This window comes from Gracilinanus agilis, chromosome 4 (genome assembly GCF_016433145.1).
Source record: "Gracilinanus agilis isolate LMUSP501 chromosome 4, AgileGrace, whole genome shotgun sequence".
Lineage (NCBI taxonomy): Eukaryota > Metazoa > Chordata > Mammalia > Didelphimorphia > Didelphidae > Gracilinanus > Gracilinanus agilis.
The window spans coordinates 53,892,475-53,914,292 of NC_058133.1; the positions used below are offsets into that span (position 1 = coordinate 53,892,475).

At 39.6% G+C, this 21,818-nt stretch overlaps 1 protein-coding gene across 1 annotated transcript; it reads left to right on the plus strand.

Moving 5' to 3' along the window:
- Positions 1-11,422: 11,422 nt before the first annotated feature.
- On the plus strand, positions 11,423-16,862 carry FCRLA (Fc receptor like A). The gene is made up of 4 exons (XM_044674857.1): positions 11,423-11,729; positions 12,572-12,835; positions 14,506-14,790; positions 16,489-16,862. The coding sequence occupies exons 1-4, from the start codon at positions 11,423-11,425 to the stop codon at positions 16,860-16,862; spliced, it is 1,230 nt and encodes a 409-aa protein (XP_044530792.1).
- Positions 16,863-21,818: the final 4,956 nt, after the last annotated feature.

The following is a 21,818-nucleotide window of genomic DNA, read 5'->3' on the forward strand; positions in this document are numbered from 1 at the left end:
AGGGTTCTTATCTGGGTAATGCAGGACCAGGCATTAGGTAAATGATTGAGAAGCCTGGACTTGGAGACTGGTGAAGATCCAAGCTGTAGGGGAATGACTCCAAGGAGCTAACTTACAGCTGACTTTCAAATTTCCCTGGAGAAAGGAGCTTTCAGGCAATATTGCAGTTTTTACTTTGGCTGTGATTCAGTGGGGAAGGGAGGCTACTGGAGATCTTACATAAGACCTGGGTTTGAATTTCCACTTTCCTACTCATTAGAATACTGACCTTGGGCCAAACATTTAACTTCACTGGTCCTCAATTCCTATTCTATGAAGTAGGAGGGAGAAAGATTGAACTAGATGGACTGGAAGGTTCTGTTTAGTTCTATGTAGCACATTTCTGATCCAGACACGACCTCCTGTCTCCAGGCTGCAGCTTCCCTTCTCAGCAACCCTCATCTTCTAACTCTATGTAATCAATTTGATGCTTCTGACCCCTCTCCTACTAAGGGTCTTCCATCCTTGACTTTTCCACAGTCCTTAGTTTGAGAAGTTCTAGCAGACATTATGAGGAACCCTGCAGTCCCAATTCATGTCAGGTATGGGAGGAGCAGCACCTATTTTATGTAAACTAGACTGGTTTCCCTTTAAGATGTGGGGATTGTCAATACACTGGGACTCTTATTGACTGAGGCATAAGTTTTACCCTTTGGGGCCTTGGTTCTAGGGGTTTTAGCAGGTTTTAGGGGAATTATCACTGTTCTGTGAGAGACTATTTCTGACATGATAACTATTTCAGAGTCAGAGAGTAGTGCATTATCCAAATTATATCCTTTTTAATATTCTCCTAAATTGTGGTTGGTTGGTTGGTTTTTATTGTACTTTATCATCCACAAGTGTCCCTAAACAAGAATCACTAGACTGGCCTGAGCCAACTCTGACTTAGAAGGACAGTCCTATCTCTATCCCTCATCAGATGAAGGCCTGAAGCACTAGTTGAAATTTGAAAGACAAAGGGTAATAAAGGGCATTCTAGGTCTAAATAGTAGCATGAATCCATTTGATAAGTAATGAGTCATAACCCCAACCAATTCTATTCAATAAATATTTAGTAGATGTCTACTATGTGCTAGGCCAGTGATGGGCAAACTACAGTCTGCAGGCCAGACACAGCCCCCTGAAATGTTCCATCCAGCTGTGCCATGTTATTCCTAATCTGACGAATACAGTGAATAGGACACAATACAATGAAACTTTGAAAGAGTTGCCTTAGAAACAAGACTGACAGATGAGCATTTCCTTTCATTTGGCCCCCTCTTTAAAAAGTTTGCCCATCACTGCACTAGGCTAATCAAGAATATTAATATGAAATAAGAAACAGAATCTGCCCCTAAAGGAGCTTACAATTAAACAGATATGAGGCACTGTGCTAAGAATTTTATAAATATTATCTCATTTGAGCCTCACAATTCTATGAAGCAAAATCTGTTATTATTCCTATTTTATAGTTTAAGCAAACAGAGGCTAAGTGACACCCCCCCCCCCAACCTCCCGGTAAGCATCTGAGCCAGATTTGAAGTGCCAGCTTTCTGATTTCAAGCCCAGCATTCTGTCTTTTTTTTTTTTTATCACTTAGTAGTACAAGGCATACACCAGGTAAGTACAAAGGAAATATTCAGCGTTATACTATGAGAGTTCAGAGAAGGGAGAGGTCCCTACTAACTTCATGGAAGAGGTATCCTTTGAAATGGGGCTCAAAGGAAGATAAATTTCAACAGATGGAAATATTAGTGGTGGTGGTGATAGAGGGTGGAGAATTTCATTTTTTCCATGCAGGATAATGAGAGAAAAGTTGTGAAGGTGGGATGGGGGCAAGATATGAATGGGGGATGCTGAGAAGTCCAATTTGACTCAAAGGATTAGAGTCCTAAGGGAAACACAATGAGATAAGACTGGAAAGTTAGGTTGGAAGGAGACTGTGGAGACCCTTTAATCCAAGACAAAGATTTTGTACTTTCTTCGGTAGATAACAGAGGGCAATAGAGACAATAGAGAAAAATGTTTCTGAGCAGAAGCAGACAATTGAAGGCTAGACTGGGTTTAGAGAAGGTGGAAGAGAGATTAGAGATGTGAAGTGTGGTTAAGAACGATGAAGGCTTGAACTAGAGCAAGTTGAAGTGGATATAGAAAAGATATGGAAGACTGGATTTATAGTCCCATTTCTTAGTGGATGGCATCATTGGATGCTCAAGAGAAGGACTGTATAAGATTTAAGAATGGTCTCGAATGAGATGGTGTTGCTAGGGAGAGGTATGTCTCCAAAAACAAACTCCAAAGGACAGAAATGGTTATCTTCATATGCAGAGGAAATATGGTATAGTGTACAACACACTGGACTTGAGGTCAAAACACCTGGATCTGAGTTCTAGCTCTGGTTCTTAGCAGGCATATGAACATGGTCAAGTCATTTAATTTCCATGACCCTTCTTTTTCATTTATAAAATGGGGTTAATGACTGCTCTACCTGCCTCACTATGCTATGAAGGTACACCACCAACAATTCACATTGTATGGTGCTTTGTGGTTTGTAAATCACAAAATAATAATTGACATTTATATATAACTTCATGGTTTACCAAGTCCTTTGTATACCCAATCTCATTTGATCTTCTATAATGCTGTGAAGTAGGTAACTTGCTACATTTGTGATTTCATCTCTGACAATTAGCAGCCACTTCTGTGCCTAAAGCATTGGGTACTCTTCCTCTCCACTAAGGGACTCATCTGCTCATCCATGTACGTACAGACTAGTTTTTGGTTGAGATGAAGAGCCTGGCTTCTAAAAAGATAGGGTAGACTGTTTTTTCTCATACCCTTCCACTCATTACACCCTCCATTCCTACCCCAGTACCCTATGGACAATTATTCAAAGCTTAGGTTTTTATTGTTTCTAGGGTCTGAAGTGGTCAGTGGAAAGGTGTGTTATGTAAATCAGGCATGGAACTTCCCCCCACAAAAGCAGTGCTCATCGTTAAAGGTCCCACTCAAGTGTGCATTAATTTAAAAAAAAAACAAACAAACTTAAAACAGGATATAGTGAGTAAAACATCTGAACCTGAAGCAATTTCCAGAACTTCTGGACAGGCATGTTTACATTTTACCTTACTCTTCTCTGTCTCCTTCAAGGTAGATATCTTCTGGCAAGTCATGCCAGGGACAGGGTCAACCTAGCACTTACCCATCACCTCCAAGAGCACAAACCCATGTTCAAACCAACCAGCTCTATTGATGGATCTAATATTTCTAACCTATAAATTCATGAGATTGTTTATGAGATTGGACCTATCTATCTCAGAATCAATGTTTGATCATCTATGATCAGGTAGAGAAATACAAAGCAGAAAATGCCTAGGCTAAGACTTACTTAGCTGAGTCCTTCTTAAACCTTGCAACTAGTAAGAGAAATCACCATGGAAGATAAGTGACTCCCTTTTAAAAGTTCACTGAGTCATCAACTCTTCCTATTCAGTGGGTAATCCGGTGATTGTGTCTCTGTCACCCACAATATTCAACCAAGTCCTAACCTAACAGATATGGTTGTCTGGACTCAGGAAGGGCAGCTTTGCACATGCCCTATTTCAAACATATTGAGGAAGGTACTTCCTCTAACAATTTATAGCATGACCCACCTACCCACACCCTCTCATTCTCTGTGACTTTTGTCCATGTTCTCCCAAAAGTTCTGTTCAAAATGTCTACTCAAGAGCCTTCTTCTAGATTTCTTGACACTGCAAGGATACCAGTGGATCACAGGCTGTCCATTGGTTGCTCCTCCCTCTTGACATGTGATCAGTGAGCAAAGGAGGTAGGGCTAGTATTTTCTCAATTTTATAGTCGAGGAAATTCAAGCCTGAAGGTATGCAACTATTAACTATTAGTGTCAGAACTCTTACATTCTGTCTTGGATTCCCTTTCCACCACACAATGCTTGTTCCTCTAATTTATGCTGAAGCAATTTATACATTGAAATTTGTCAGGCAAGTGTAAGGTCTTTTTATTACCTACTTAGCTTTATTTCTGGCAAGCTTGAGTTGTTCTTCCTCTTCTGGACCCACTCTAAGTGTCTTAAACCCCATCTGCTACAAGGTTCATTGTCTCAAAGTTTCTTTTTTTGCTATATTCTCCCCACTGTAGACAAATTCAGTTCCTCTTTCTTTTTCTTTAAAAAAATGTTTAGATTCACAAATGTTCAAGTTTCAAAGAAAGTGATGTAGCTGACGCCTATGATGGATCTAATTTGAATAGAGCAGAATAATCACACACTATGATCACATACCAATTCCAGATAAGGGGGAGAATTTCGGAGGAGAGCAATGAAGTTAGTGGAGAGCCTTGAGTCTATGCTGTATTTTAGAGAAGGTTTGGAGAAGAGGATCTTGAAAGCTATCCTCAAGTATCTGAAGGGCCATCATGCAAAAGATGGATTAGGAGGTATCTAGGTGACTCAGTGGATAGACAGCCATGCCTAGAGATGGGAGATCCTGAGTTCAAATGTGGCTCCAGACACTTCCTAGTTATGTGACCTTGGACAAGTCACTTAACTAGAATTGCCTAGTCCTTCCCACTCTTCTACTTTGGAACCAGTTCTAAAATGGAAGGTAAGGATTTTAATAAATGGATAGATAGATAGACAGCACAGATAGATAAATAAATAAATTTAAAATGTATTAAATTTTATTTATTTCTGGGACTATTTAGTCCCAGAGTATAAAACAAGGAGCAATTGGTAGAAATCACAAAGAGAAAATTTTAGGCATGATGTTGAAAAAAACTTCCTAAAAATTAGAGCCAAAGAAAAGTGGAATATATTATCTTGAAAAGTGGTGGGTTCCTCTTTCTTGGAGATCTTCAAGTAAAGGCTAGATGGAGGACCAATTGTCAGGTAAGTTGTAATGAGGTATATGGTTTTTAACAAGTAGTCTACTGAGGTCCTCACAAATTTTTAAGTGCTATGATTTTATGACTATAATTAACCTTTTTACAATACAGTATTCGCCTCGGAATTTCAGATTCCTTTTGGCATCATCTGCCCGCATTTCAAGGCAAAATAGACTTCCCCCTGCCCTTGCAGAGAGTATTTCTATCACTCTTCTTTTTAAAAGCCCTTACATTCTATTCTAAGGCAGAAGAGCAGTAAGGACTAGGCAACTGGTGTTAAGTGACTTGCCCAGGGTCACGCTGCTAGGAAGTGTTGAAGGTCAGATTTGAAACCCAGTCCTCTCAATTCCAGGTCTGGAGCTCTATCAATTGAGTCACCTCGCTGCCTTGGTCTCTCATTTTTCATCGACTCCCCCAGTGCTAAATGTAGACGTTCTGGGAGTGTAGTCTGGAGTATAAGGGGGTGGGGGGGAAATAGATGCCACAGAGAGATTTCTAATGGAAAGGATGATGGAGGTAGAGAAGCAGCTCAGGGGTTAAAAGAGATGCTATAGCTATCCTATCTCCTTTGTCCTAGATTCTCCTCCTAGAGTTTCTGAAGACATCTGATCGCTCTTATCTACAGTTTCTTCAGGATCAATGGATATCTCTGGCAGAAGGCTGAGCACTGTGTCCTCTGGACAAAAATTCTTTCAGCTGCTTCTGTCAGGGAAGTGGGTTTTGCCTACCATAAACTAAGGTTTTTTTCCCATATACTATAAATCTTGTGGCACAAATACACTTAGTAAAGTCTATCAGTGACCTCTTACAGATCAGTGGGGCTAACCAGGACAGACTTCAAATTTATTTCTTCATTGTTCCAAACTACTTGGGAATTTTGCCACTGGTTGGTAACAAATGAGGCAGGCCCTAGAACATCTGGGTCTTTGGTCTAGCTTTGCCAGTGGTATTCTGTGTGCGCCCTTGTACAAATAATTTTCCTTCTCTTGGTCTCACTTTCTCCATCTGCAAAAATGGAACAATTCTTACACTATCCTTTCTCTCAAGGCTGAGGCTATCAGTTGGATAAGAGATAATCACAGCTGTGAATAGTCTCTTAGCAAAGTAGGCAGGGAAGAGAGGTGCTCTAGAGATTCTGAATTATTTTTTAAATAAAAAGTGTGGAGATGATCTACAAAAATGGCTGACTGTAAACATGCAAACAAGTTGGAAATAACCCTGAGGTAAAGTGAAGAGGCAGTTATGTTGAGTTCCTCTTTTCTAATTTAAGAGGTTTCATGTTGAACTCTATCAGTAAGTTGGAAGTAGCAAGACATCCAAAGACACCTATCAGGATGCTATTGTGGGACTTTGTTACCTCGGCTCTTGTTGTCCCTTCCATGAAACTATATGCAGCTCTGTTGCTCCTAGGTGAGGAATGTGTTTGAGGATTTATATGTGCTTACTGTCTTGGTGCTTGGATATAGGCATGGTTTTGAATTTCTAAATGTACCTCTGCCTATGATAAACAAGGGGGCTGGGTATGGTAATGCACCCCTATAATCTCTGCTATTGGGGGGAGGCTGTGATTTGGTGGATCTCTTGGGTTTGGGAGCTCTGAAATGTACTAGGGATAAAGTCAACTGGTTTTCTTGCTAAATTTGGAATTAACATGGAAAACTTGGTAAAAAGAGAGGGGAAAGTTAACAAGCTGCCTAAGGAGAGGCCAAGTGGCCCAGATTAGAAATGGAATAAGTCAAGACTTCTACAATTATTAGTATTGGGTTCAGATCTATGAGGAATCATTTCACTTCCAGCCTAGGTAAGATAGGAGGAAGAAAGGAAGAAAGAAAGGAAGGAAGGAAGAAAGGAAGGAAGGAAGAAAAAAGAAAGAAAGAAAGAAAAAAGAAAGAAAGGATGGAAGAAAGAGACAAAGGAAAGAAAGAAGTGAAGGGAAAGGGAGGGAAAGAGGGAGGGAGAAGGGGAAAAGGAGGAGGAGGGTAAGGAAGATGAATTAAAAGAAGGTTTATATTGATTCCAGACACTTTAATAGTAGTGTCAGTAATGATCAGGCTTTATTTTTGGAAGAAGTGAGTATTCAACAGAGATCTGAATGAGATTGTCAGGAAAGTTAATGGACAAGGTGAGGGAAGCTACCAGGATGTCTTGTGAGGGATACAGATACAGGGCCTGGGAAACAGCTGACCATAAAGGACCTAGAATAAATAGAAATTATAGATGTTATTGAGGGAGGAGATGGAGGTAAGGTCCTTAAGCGTGAAGAAGAACCTTGGTTATATGAGGAAAGCGAAAGAAGCAGAGAAGAGATTATGATTAGGGACTCAATCACCCAATCAATTAACAGGCATTTATTAGGTACCCAGTTTGAGCCAGGCATAATGCTGGGTGATGGATATACAAATAAAACAATGAAATAGGTCCCACCTTCAGGGAATTAATATTAAATTGAGGGAGGCAACATATATTTAAGTAAGTATACACTGAATATATAAAAATGGGTTCAAGGTGATTTTATGAGGGAGGACACAAGAGCCTCAGAGGAGTAAGAAAGTAACCAAAGTGGTGCTTCCAAGTGGAGCTTGAACTGACTCTTAGAGGAAACTAGGGATACTAAGAGGTGAAGATCAAGTGTATTCCAAACATGGAGGACAGACAGGGCAAAAGCACAAAGATTGAAGAATAGTAAGCAGGACACTTGGGCTGGACTGCAGCATGTGTGAAAAGGCATAAAATGTTACAATGGGAAAGATAGGTTGAGACCAAGTTGTTGAGGGATTTAAATAACAAGTAGAAAGGTGTGTTTTTGATTTTAGAAGTAAATAGGGAAGTCACCATATCAGAGACAGATATTTAATTATTGGATTTGGGATAGATTGAAACTGACCTGAGGAAGATAGGAACAAGGTATGGGCCTGTGAATTGGCAATAGGAAGAGAGAATTGGCCAAAGAAAGAGGGTCTCTCTCAGAAAGAGTTCATGGAATAAAAAGCAGAGTAAGAGTAAGGTATGGAGTAAGACAGTGGTCTTGAATTTTGAGACAAGGATGAAAGATGACTTTTGCAATGACCAGTAAGGATGGATGACAGGGGGTTAGGCTGAGGACAAAGGCTGTCATTACCTTAGAAATTTTGATGTAGCAAAGGTCACCTATGAAGAGATGCCTGTTCGATGCTGGGCTGGAGAGAAGACAATGACAGGTGGGGGACAGCATCAAGTGGTAGTAGTCTTCTGTGAGGAAAGGTATTCAAGGCTTCAGAGGCAGAGATTTCTGGGAATTCACAGAGAAGGGAGAAAAATCACCAAAAGAGCATAGGAAACTTCATCCTGGCCATCAGCTTGTCCCCTCATAAAATCAGAATCCCATTTAATCTAGCCTCACCTTAAAATCAACAGAATTTTCTTTTGCAACAACTCTGATGCAATGAAGAAGGTTGGGTTTGGAGTCAGAAGACCTGGGTTGGAATCTGCCTCTGCCTCTTCTAGCTTTGTGACCTTCGACATGTCACAACTTTTGTAGGCTTCAGTTTCCTCATTCATACATGAGGGAGTTGGATTATATGACTTCTAAGGTCCAGCTCTAAATCTGACCCATCCAATTACTACTCACCACTTCAGTGCCTGAACATCAATCTCTGGTTTCTTACAGGAACACTCTGCAGTCAAGCTGGTGAGTTCAGCATTCCCTGCTATACCTTTCATCTTTTTCCACCCCATAGTATTTTTTTTCCATTTTTAACATTTATTAATATTCATTTTTAACCTTTTTACATGCTTCATACCCCTACTTTCCCCTTCACCCCCCGCATTCCCCCCATCCATGGCCGACACACATTTCCACTGGTTGTAACTTCTGTCCTTGTTCAGGGCCTATTTCCACATTGTTGTTAGTTGCATTTGTGTGGTCGTTTCAAGTCCACATCCCCAATCGTGTCCACCTCAACTCATGCATTCAAGCAATTGATTATCTTCTATGTTTCCTCTCCTGCAATTCTTCCTCTGAATGTGGGCAGTGTTCTTTACCATAAATCCCTCAGAGCTGTCTTGTGTCCATTGCATTCGATTTTACCACAGTATATCAGTCTCTGTGTACAGTGTTCTTCTGGCTCTGCTCCTTTCACTCTGCTTCAATTCCTGGAGGTCTCTCCAATTTGCATGGAATTCCTCCAGTTTATTATTCCTTTTAGCACAATAGTATTCCATCACCCGCATATACCACAATTTGTTCAGCCATTCCCCAATTGAAGGGCATACCCTCATTTTCCAGTTTTTTGCCACTACAAAAAGCGCAGCTATAAATATTTTCGTACAAGTCTGTTTATCTATGATCTCTTTGGGGTACAAACCCAGCAATGGTATGGCTGGATCAAAGGGCAGGCAAGCATTCTTTTATAGCCCTTTGAGCATAGTTCCAAATTGCCAGCCAGAATGGCTGCATCAGTTCACAACTCCACCAGCAATGCATTAATGTCCCAATTTTGCCACATCCCCTCCAGCATTCATTATTCTCCCCTTCTTTCATTTTAGCCAATCTGCTAGGTGTGAGGTGATACCTCAGAGTTGTTTTGATTTGCATTTCTCTAATTATTAGAGATTTAGAACACTTTCTCATGTGCTTATTGATACTTTTGATTTCTTTACCTGAGAATTGCCTATTCATGTCTCTTGCCCATTTTTCAATTGGGGAATGGCTTGATTTTTTATACAACTGTTTTAACTCTTTGTATATTTGAGTAATTAGACCCCTGTCAGAGTTTTTTGTTATAAAGATTTCTTCCCAATTTGTTGTTTCCCTTCTGATTTTGACTACATTGTTTTTGTTTGTACAAAAGCTTTTTAGCTTGATATAATCAAAACCATTTAATTTACATTTTGTAATTTTCTCTAACTCTTGCTTCATTTTAAAATCTTTCCCAGAGATCTGACAGGTATACTATTTTGTGTTCACTTAGCTTATTTATAGTTTCCGTCTTTATGTTCAGGTCATTCACCCATTCTGAATTTATCTTGGTGTAGGGTGTGAGATGTTGATCTAAACCTAATCTTTCCCATATTGTTTTCCAGATTTCCCAGCAGTTTTTGTCAAATAGTGGATTCATGTCCCAAAAGTTGGGCTCTTTGGGTTTATCATACACTGTCTTGTTGACATCATTAACCCCGAGTCTATTCCACTGATCCTCCCTTCTATCTCTTAGCCAGTACCATATTGTTTTGGTGACTGCTGCTTTAATAGTATAGTTTAATATCTGGTACTGCTAGGCCCCCTTCCTTTGCATTTTTTTCATTATTTCCCTTGATATTCTTGATCTTTTGTTATTCCAAATGAAATTTGTTATAATTTTTCCTAATTCAGTAAAGAAGTTTTTTGGTAATGTGATAGGTATGGCGCTAAATAGGTAAATTAATTTGGGTAGAATGTTCATTTTTATTATGTTAGCTCGTCCTACCCATGAACAATTAATGGCTTTCCAATTGTTGAGGTCCATTTTTATTTGTTTGGAAAGTGTTTTGTAGTTGTTTTCGTATAATTCCTGTGTTTGTTTTGTTAGATAGATTCCCAAGTATTTTATATTGTCTAGGGTGATTTTAAATGGTGTTTCTCTTTCTACCTCTTGCTGCTCTAATGTGTTGGAAATATATAGAAATGCTGATGATTTATGTGCATTTATTTTGTATCCTGCCACTTTGCTAAAGTTGTTGATTATTTCTACCAGCCTCTTAGTTGATTCTCTAGGATTTTTTAAGTATACCATCATATCATCTGCAAAGAGTGATAGCTTAGTCTCCTCATTGCCTATTTTGATACCTTCAATTTCTTTTTCTTCTCTAATTGCTATTGCTAGTGTTTCTAGTACTATGTTGAATAATAGAGGTGATAATGGGCACACTTGTTTCACTCCTGATCTTATTGGGAAGGCTTCTAATTTATCCCCATTGCATATAATGCTTGTTGATGGTTTTAGGTATATATTGTTTATTATTTTTAGGAAGGGTCCTTCTATTCCTATACTTTTCAATGTTTTCAATAGGAATGAATGTTGTATTTTGTCAAAGGCTTTTTCAGCATCTATTGAGATAATCATGTGATTTTTGTTTGTTAGACTGTTGATATGGTCAATTATGTGGATGGTTTTCCTAATGTTGAACCATCCTTGCATTCCTGGTATAAATCCCACTTGATCATGGTGGATGATCTACTTAATTACTTGCTGGAGTCTCTTTGCTAATATTCTATTTAAGATTTTTGCATCTATGTTCATTAGGGAGATTGGTCTACAGTTTTCTTTCTCTGTTTTTGGTCTACCTGACTTTGGGATCAGTACCATATTTGTGTCATAAAAGGAATTTGGTAGGACTCCTTCTTTGCTTATCATATCAAATAATTTGTATAGTACACCCCATAGTATTTTCAAGAAACAGAGATAGTAACTCAAATGAATAAGCAAATTATTGAAGGAAAGTCTTGGGGTCTCCTAGCTCTGCCCTGGAATTAGCCAATTTCTAAATGAGGGATGAGGACATCAGTGAGGGCTTAGAGAGGAGCATTCCCCTAGAGACTCTATTGTCCCAAGATCCAAGCTATCTCCTAAGGATACTCTGTGCTCCAGTGTTCCAGAGCCAGCCAACGACCCTGCAGAATGAGGAAGGATCACCACCTGGGAGTGCCAGCAACCATGACAAAGAGATCTTCTGGACACCAAGCATTAGCTCTCATGTAAGCCAGGCCTCTGGGACAGAATCAGAGGGATACTCCTATGAAAACTTCAAAGGCTATACTTTCAGCAACCCCTTACACCTAATTGTATCATATGGTAAGTGAGGGTCCCTGATTCAGGTTAGAGTGCCATCACTATCTGTCCTCATGTCTTCAGTCAAGATCCCAACCTAACCCCAGACTAAACCTTAGACCTCAGCTCCCACGTCAACCTTGTTCCAAGTTGAATCTGGGGACCCACTAGTTCAGTTTCTCCTTACCTGCCTCTCCCATGCCCCATCAAAGATCACTAGGTTGGCTTTCTTTCTATTCCTCAGATTATTAAGGTCTCCTGTCCTGGCTATGTATTTACCCAACACCAATCTAAGGCTCCAGTTCTGGAAATGTTTTAGAGGATTCAGTGGAAAGGGGAAAATTTGACTATTAGGATAGGAAATTAGATATTTCATATCAGTGGAGCATGACCCATGGTAGCCAGATGGTGTTGAGGGAATGGTAATGAAGATGAACTGGTGGAAGAGTGAGCTGAGTGCTAAACTGAGGAGAAATTTGGTATGTGAGGGGGAATTTTGGGATGAGAGTCACCAGTATCATTTCTGGAAGCCTGTCACTGGGTAGGAGGGCTCTCTGTGCTGCCCATTCCTGTTATCCCCTCTACCTGTTACTATAGCTCATTTAGATGAATATTTTCAGGAAAGTATCTCTAACAAGAAGATGGGCCTCTCAGTTTTCCTCTTCTCCAACCTTCTCTATATCTCAGGAGGTTTTAGCATGGCAGGTAGTCAGCTCGTCATCCACCTCCCTAGGGGCTTGAGTTTCCAGAAATCTCAGAAAGAAAATCAGGAGATCCAGATCTGGGAAAGTGTGGGAAGATGGGGTTGGAGAGGAGGGCTATAAATTGTGAAGCAATGGAGTGACTCCAGCTCTCTTGCACTGCAGACTGGCTGATACTGCAGGGCCCCACCCAGCCTGTGTTCGAGGGTGACTCTCTGATCCTTCACTGCCTGGCATGGGGGAATTTGCCTCTGTCCCAGGTCACCTTCTATCGAGATGGGTCAGCCTTAGGTCCTCCAGGGCCTGACATGGTGTTCTCAATCAGTTCGGTTCATACAGTGGACAGCGGACACTATCACTGCACTGGCATCTTCGAGAGTCCTGGCCCTGGAGTCAAGAAGGCAGCTGCTGTGGTCCTTAGAGTACAAGGTGTGAACTGGGCTGGTGTTCAAGGGACAGGTGGGGCCATGAATAAAAGTCTTGGTCAGGGGGTAATGCTCCAGGCTGAAGTTAGCTGAAGGATGGAGGGGTGAATGAGACTACTTCAGCTTCCAAGGGTAAGTCACTAGGATAAAGTAAGGTCAAATGAACTCTCTAGTATCTGAGACTTGCTGTCCCTGGGCTGGAGGTGGGAAGGTCATTTAAACATTAATTTATATTTGTAGAGTAATTTGAGATAAACTCATGACTTTCTCATATATTTCTTCTGAATTCTCTTCTAAATATTTCTATCTTCACTTAAATAAACAAATTTTACATCACCACTTACCCCATTCTAAATCATAGTGACTGCAGCTAGGCTGCAAAACTTTTTTTTTTTTAACTCATTTTCTATTTTTGTAAGATTGGTAAGAAAGAAAGACAAAGCTTGGCAGACAGGGTTAAATGACTTCCTTGGGGATCACACAGCTAGGAAGTGTATGTGAGGCCAGATCTGAACCCAGATCCTCCTGATTCCAGGCCTGGACCTCTTTCCACTCTGGCACCTAGCTGTCCCAAGCAACAAACTTTTCAAAGAGATTTGTTGAAGAAGCATGAATCAATGACTCCTCTTGCTCTGGTCCTTCAGATTTCTTGATTCCCATTATATTCCTCTTTTCCATAGTTTAATAGAATTCAATTCAACTGACTCCAGCAAACACTGATTAAAAACGCCTACTATGCTCCAAAAAGCAAGCAGTAATGGCTAGAGAGCTGGCTTCAGAACCAGGTCTGGGCTCATCTGGCCTCTGAAATATATGAACGATAAGATTTCCCTTAAACTCTCAGTGTTCTAGGTCTAATAGAAATGTACACATGCCAGTCACATGTTGACTTAGAAAGCTCCAAATGAACATTATCTATGTTGTATTATATTTTCATTTATTTTGTTAAACACTTCCCAATTAAACTTTAATCTAATTGGGGTCCGTTGCTGAGTTTGACATCTCTGCTCTAGGCAATTCTTTAAAACAATCTCTGTCCTCAAGGAACTTGCATTTTACTGGGGAAATATAACATAGACACAAGAAAGCAAATACAAAATATATCTAGTCATTTCAGGCAGGAAGAGAGAGTGGTAAGATTCTGTGGACTTGTGCAACCAGTAGTAAACCAGTAAGTGTTTAACAAACACCTCTCCCAGAAAAATAATGCATACATGACACACTTTTAAGTTTAATTTGCATTATTAACATTTTCTCAGGTCTGGATAATCAACAAAACAATGAAACAAGTTCTGATTTGTAGTGATTTCAGAGGTGTAAAAGCTCACACTGAAAATTTAGAAGTTGGCTCCTATGAACCCCACTGAGCTGGCTCCAACACACCCTTGTTAAACCCAACCATGTACAAATAAATATAACAAGAACCATATCCATTTGTAAATGAGAGCCCTAGCTCTCAGTCAAGCTGAAGAAAGACATCTTGACCTTTCTGGGAGAAGGAAAGGGAGGAAAAAGAGAGAGAATGGGAAGAAATTCTCAGAGTTGGGGAGGGAAGTACGATAAGAATTCTACTTGCCTTGTGGAGATCAGCATATAGACTGTGTTTACCATTACCAACCCATCCTCATACCTCTCCTTTTTCACTTCCTCCTATACCACCTGCCTTCTCTTCAGAGCTGTTTCCCACTCCAATAATTATAGCAACCCCCTCCACAAAGCCTCAAGAGGGGAGCCAGATGACCTTGAGCTGTGAAACAAAGCTGAGCCCCCAGAGATCAAACTCCTTGCTTCACTTCTCCTTCTACAAAGATGGCAGGATGGTTCAAAGCAAAGACAGATCTCCAATATATAAACTCTTAAAAGTGCAGCTGGGAGACTCTGGCTCATACTGGTGTGAGGCAGTCATGGAAGATGGCCAGATCCGGAAACAGAGTCTCAGGCTTGAAGTTCAGGTGCAGAGTAAGTATGTTGGGGTCAGAGAGTGGGAGGGCAGGGAATGGGGCTGATGGGCTGGCAGAAGCACCAGTGAATTTGCTATACAAAGTAGAAGGAAATGTATGCATTGATCCAGATTTAGAATCTTGTGAATAGACAAAAGTTCAAGAAGGCATTTTAACGTATCTTTCTTAGCACCGTGGTGCCTTCCCACCCCAAATCTCATTGTTCAAGCAAAAGGCTCCCAGATAATAAGTCAAGAAAAACTAGATTCAGCTTGGTTGAGGGCCTTCTGCAATTGCTATGATTATGGCCATATCTGCAGAGACCACAAAGGCAAGGATCAGCCCGAGATGGATACCCAAGGAACCCACCATGGCAATTAGACTAATAAGTCAGGTACCTTAAAAGCCCAGTCTGCAAGAACATTTTAATAAAAATTTAAAAAAAATTTAAAACACTGTTTTATTGATATAGTTGATATAGTTTAAACCCAGAAAGACTAAATCTCTGGAATGGTTAGAGTATATAATTCAACTCAAATTGCTAGATTTCCCTAGGAGCCTTCTATCTTGATTCTTTGAAAACGCTAAGAATTGATTAACACATCCTATGCAATGGGGCAGCAAAGTACACAGTGGATAGAGTGCCAGGCCTGGAGTCAGGAAGATTAACCCTTCCTGGGTTCAGATCTGTACTTAGACACTAGTTGTGTGACTTTGGCAAGTCATCTAAACTTCTTTGCCTCAGTTTTCTCATCTGTAAAATGAGCTAGAGAAGGAAATGGCAAACTGCTCTAGTATCTTTGCCAAGAAAACCACAAATGGGGTCACAAAGAGTTGGACACTACTGAACAATAAATAAAATTGGGGACTTCTCCGTATCCCATCTCTTTCCCCAATATAAAATGGTGGTGGTGGTGAGGTGTAGTCATTGTTTATCGATAGCTGAACAAAGAGAAAACACCTATTCCTTTTCTCATCCAAAACTCCTTCTTCTAGCTATTTTCCCCCACATTCAAAGAGAGATCAAGATTCTTCCTTTCCTTGATTTTATAATTGTTTCCAAAGTGCATGGCAGCTTGGTCAGGAAATGGAGTTAGAAGGAATATCTTTGACTATTGATCCTGCGTGTGTGTGTGTGTGTGTGTGTGTGTGTGTGTGTGTGTGTGTGTGTGTATTAGGTGAAGAAAAAAAGCACGTAGGAATAACAGTTCCACTGGATCACTTCTCCCACCAATGTCAGAGTCCCATAAATCTAGCACAGAGAGAATGAGTTTCCCACTTCTCAAAGATAAAACTGTTCCCAACCTTGCAACATAGCATGAACCCTACCCAGCTTTTGGTGTTCTATGTTCCTTTAAACTTTCAGCATCTTTCAGTATAGCACACTTCAGGACACTCCCATAGATACATCCAATTTAGGGGGCCACAGACCCATAAGGAAATCTCTTTTAGGCAGAGGTCTCAGCCAGCCACTTTTCTTTTCCTCCTGAATCAGCTCTGCAGCAGGAGGGTCAGTTTAGAAACACTTGTCCAGAAACCTGAGCTAATTTTATTTTTATAGATTGGCTATGGGTAACTTCTTTGGAGACAGAGGCTAGCGCCTTCATCAAGGTTATTAGTAACAGTTATCATACTTTTGCTCCGTAGATAAACTGCACAGACTTTCTGTCAGCTTATAACACTATGACCCTGAATTCTTTTTTGTATCTTCTAACAGATTTTTCCTCAAAAAGTCCTCCCAGAGCATCAGCTTCGACTACTTCAGATCCAACTCCTGAAAAACCATCAACTCCAAAACCAGCTCCTTCAGATCACTTGAGGCCTCCTCAGTCTAGATCCCCTTCTTCCGGGAGCCAGCCTTTTGAGGGTCCATGTCCAGATCCTCCCCTAAGGAAACAAGATCCCTACCTGAGCTACCAGATGCACATTCTGCTCAGTCACATGCAAAATGTAAGAACCCTGATAGGCCACCTAGTTCTAGAACTCAGGGACCTCTCTGGTCGCCTTGAATCCAAGGCTTCTGGAGTTAAGGGGTCAACCCCCAAAGCCCATAAAATTCCAGAAACTTCTAGAGGTCCTCAGAGGAAATAAGCCTAAGACTGAACTCTCATCCTAATAATAGGATCTGGGTCTTTAGCCTTCATTTCTATGGTTTTTGTAACTCCATTGAATCATGCTTTTCTGTAGTTGGTGAGAAACATCTAGTTGATTTTGCTTGTGCTTGAGTGTCATGAAATGCATTCTTCCAAACCTTGGGTAGGAATTGGGACTATATGGCAAGAGAGTCCCGGGGAAGGGTCTTAACTGAGCACCTCCCAATACCCCCAAACATATGAAACACAGGAATCACAGGATAGCTATGAAGACAACCAGGCTTCCTGGGTGTTACTGGCTCTTGAGTCAGTGGTTAAAGGCTGAATTAGATAATTTTGTAAGACCCCTCACCCCCAGGTGGCTGCAGCCTCTGATATAGGTGTACCCAAGAAAGGATAGCTTCAGGAAGAATTGTTGAGAACTCAGATGACACTGATAATGATGTAACTTGGTCATTACCATCAAACATTTAGAGTTCTCTGTGCTCAAGACCTCAGGTAGCTCACAGTATAACCTACTTATTACTCAAGACTTCCCTAAGGATTTATTTTCAAGGAACATAGAAAAAGCAATCCAGAAATATTAAGCACCTTCAGGGCTACTTGATTCTAGTTATCACAAGGTAGTCTCGCTTGACTCATTAATAATTCCTCCCTCCATGACAGCTTTGTAACAGTAGTGGAATGGGTCAGTCTTACAGACATTTAACCCAGAAGTTTCTCTTGGCTTTTATTAGCTCCTCTCAGGCAGCCCAGCAGAGGATTATAGTTATGGGATGGAAAGGACCTTAGAAATCATTGAATCCTACTTTTGCATGGAAAAGTGTGGCCTAGAGCAGTTAAATAATTTTCTCAGATTGCAAACCATTAAGTGGAAGAGGAAGAATTTAATTCCATGTCCTAAGATTCTGAGATCAATTTTCTTTTCCATATGCTAAAGAGAGAGGATTTGATCTTCACTCAAAAAGCACTGGAGGAAGGTGCTATTATTATTATTCCCATTTTATAGTTGAGGAAACTGAGACAGATAGAGGTTGAGTATCTTGCTTGGGTCACACAACTAGTAAATGTTTAAAGATAGATGCAAACTCAGGTCTTCCTGACTTCAGGACCAGCGTGTTCTATCCACTGTGCCACCTAGCTGGTTTTAGTGACCAGAATCTTACTAGAAGCTTGCTATCTTTCATAAACTATTAAATAACAAATCTTTGAGCTACAAATATGTAACCCAAAATGGCTTTGAAAAATTCAACAAATAAACTACTGTAACTGTAACATCATCACAGATGAAACTGTTGCCCATAATTACTTGTCCCTAACACTAAACCATAAAAATGTAAGAATATTTTAATAGATACCATCCCAAATTGGATACTCTTAATCTCCAAATGATGTGGAATGAAAAGTTTCTATTTATACATATGTATGTACATGACACAATTCACACATACATATAAATGTGTATATGTAAAAATTATATACACATATGTATGTATATGCACATGTGCATGTAGGCATATACATATATGTGTGTATGTGAGTGGCTCCATTGATCTAGATATCTATATAGGAAAATATGTCTGCATAGCTCTGGCTATATATACACATGCAAATATGTATCTATATCTATGTAAATATTCCTATATCTCTGTCTCCATCATTCTTTCTACCTATCTAGACTGACACTTGTGCAAAGCTCCACTAATGAAATCCCCACATAGATAGACTGGAGAGCCAGTTTCTGAGAATGTTATGGAAATATATGTTGGAAGTGCTTTAGAAAAGCATTGGATTAGGTGTAGACACTCTGTAATTGGTCCTAATCACTTAATCACATGATGAATAGAAGGCTCTTTTGATTGCTTGCAGAGGCACTCAAAAAGCTCTAGAAGACCAGATCCATGGCCATTCTCCACAGCTCTCTTTGGTGGATATCTTTTCTTGTTTTGACACCTCTGCTGATGGCATGTGGTGAGAGACAGGCCATAAGGCAAGAGGCCATGAATCCTCTCTATCTGAAGCCAAAATATAGTTCCATGAAAATGAGTCTCAATGCTATGCTTTCTTCAGCAATTTTTCTTTCATTTTAAGGGAAGATTAGCTGGGAGGCTCTGACCTTGCATGTTTCAAAAAGTCAGAAAAATAAGCTATCCCAACACTAATTCCCTGAGGAGCAAATACTATATTGACCTTCTGGACCCAACTCAGTAGTAGCTGAAATAAGAACTTAACAATGGGAATTTGGTAGGACTATAGAAACTATGTTAAATTTAAAGCCATTCTTCTCTTTAAAGAAAAAAGTAGACATAAGAAAGAATGTGTCACTGAAGAGATGAGGGGAAATGTTTGCATATTTGTTCTTGCTATGTCTTAGAAGCAAACATTCTTTGGTAAAAGCTAATGTTAAAAAAAAGTCTTGTTTTCAATTACTTTTCAAATTACTTTTGACAGTGACTCAGTAGTCATGCCTACCAATTCTTTCAGTACCTAATGATATAGTTCATCTGTGTCAGGTGATTTAAATTTATCAAGGGTAACTGGAGTTGCTCTCTTATTATCTTCTCACACATGTTGGTATTGACTTTCAGTCATTTTTATTTTGTCATTTGTAGTACAAAGGTCATCGTCATTGGTGGAGAAAATAGAAGTAAAATTAAAATTGAATAGCTCTACTTTCTTTCTGTTGTTAATTATCACTATCCCAAAGGGCTCTTATCTTTTCTTTGATCATCTTTTTCTTTCAGTTTTGCTAAAAGGAATACCCATCCTTTTTGTTGTTTTTAATTTTCCTAATCAGCTCAGTTCATTTTAAGCTTAGTATTTCTGACATTATTTTTATAGGACTATGCCATTCTCTTAAATTCAGCCTCCGAGTAAAAACATTAACTTTAGTGTTGTTGCTCAAAATGCGAGATTTTTGTCCCACTTATATGCTCCCAGAGGAACCTTATCAATACTGACTTTATTGCAAAAAATTAAGCAGAAGACATAAAAAAAAACTGCAGTTAAATGGAAGAATGGTCCCCAAGTTCTTTTCAAAGAGACAAATAGAAAAGTTGGAATGATTGCTCTCTTTGTTTACCCCAAAGCAATAAGAAACAAGGATCACAATGAACATATGTGGAAAAAAAGACCACCTTGGATTTCAACTTATGTGTCAACATCTGTTATAGAAAAGGAAGAAAAGAAATTCCATGAAGAACTTGACAAAATACTCTAAACCAGTTTAACATATATCTTGGTGCTTAATGACTTCCATGGGATATTAGGGAACAGGGAAAAATGTGTTGAAAAACATGGCTAAAGATTAAGAAAGAGGCCAAAGTGTGGTAGATTACCTCACATTTGTGTATCAGCTGTACTTCAAGAAGAGAGTTGGAACATACTGGACACGGTGATCACGAACAATCTCATTAAAAAATGAAATTGAGTATCTCTTAACAGACAAGTAACAACTGATTATAAATGTGGAAGTCATATGAGAATCACCTGCCTGTAGGTAGTTAAATGATCAAAGGATTAGAACAAAGGTCAACATCAACCCAAAATTAGAAGGTAATATAAATATGAGAAGAAATTTTATGCAATTTCAACACCATCTTTTTTATCTGAAAATTTTTATTTAATTACTTAATTTAGAATATTTTTCCACAATTACATGATTCATGTTCTTTACCTCCCCTTCTCTCACTCCCCTCCTGTAGCCAACGAGCAATTCCACTGGGTTTTACATGTGTTATTGATCAAGTCCTATTTCCATATTATTAATATTTGCATTAGAGTGATTGCTTAGAGTTGACATCCTCAATCATATCCCCATTGACCCATGTAATCAAGCAACTGTTTTTCTTCTGTGTTTCTACTCCCACAGTTCTTTCTCTGGATGTGGATAGCATTCTTTCTCATAAGCCCCTCAGAATTGTTCTGGATCATTGCATTGATGCTAATAGAAAAGTCCATTACATTCAATTTTACCACAGTGTATTGGTCTCTGTGTACAATGTTCTCCTTGTTCTGTTCCTTTCACTCTGCATCAATTCCTGGAGGTCTTTCCAGTTCACATAGAATTCCTCCAGTTCCTTTCAGCACAATAGTATTCCATCACCAACAGATACTACAATTTGTTTAGCCATTCCCCAAACGAAGGGAATCCCCTCATTTTCCAATTTTACCACCACAAAGAGTATGGCTATGAATATCTTTGTACAAGTCTTCCAACACCATCTTTTTAAATAAGCTCTTTACTCTCAAAAATTGGAAGTGGATAAATTTGAGACTGATTTTGATTACCCTAATTTCTCAAAAAAAAAAGTTTAACTAATACAAAAGTCACTATAGTGAAGAGTCTAAAAGGACCAAGAAACCACTTGAATAAGCAAACATTTTTCTCTCCATGCCACATAGAAAGATATGGAAGTCAAGCACAACACTAACTTAAGAGTCCAAGCTAATGTCCAAACAATTGCAGAGAATAATAATGAAAGATTATGAACAGCGTCACCTCACAAAATAGTAAAAACACAAGAGGAGGAAAAATAGTTTTTGGAAAGCTTGGCTGAGACCTAAAGATGGGAGGTCCTTCGTTCAAAAATCTAGTCTCACACACTTCCTAGCTGTGTGATCCCGGGCAAAGTCACTTAATCTCCATTGCCTAGCCCTTACTGCTCTTCTACCTTGGAACCAATACCCCACATTGATTCCAAGATGGAAGGTAAGGGTTTAAAAAGAGAGAGAGAGAGGAGAGAGGGAGAGAGAGAGAGAGAGAGAGAGAGAGAGAGAGAGAGAGAGAGAGAGAGAGAGAGAGAGAGAGAGAGAGAGAGAGAGCGCTTGTTTAGTATCAGCTAATCTGAATCATTTTTTATAAATGATGGCTCTGTGGCCACTTCCCCAACTCATTTTCAAGTTCAAGGTTTGGGGACCCCAGACTATTACTGTACTCAGGGCTCTAGGAAAA

Excerpts from the sequence above, each read along its gene's own strand:
- FCRLA (XM_044674857.1), top strand. The coding sequence starts at position 11,423 with ATGAGGGATGAGGACATCAGTGAGGGCTTAGAGAGGAGCATTCCCCTA. Across the intron at positions 12,836-14,505 it reads TGTGGTCCTTAGAGTACAAG|AGCTGTTTCCCACTCCAATA; the intron begins GTGTGAACTGGG and ends CCTTCTCTTCAG. Across the intron at positions 14,791-16,488 it reads GCTTGAAGTTCAGGTGCAGA|ATTTTTCCTCAAAAAGTCCT; the intron begins GTAAGTATGTTG and ends ATCTTCTAACAG.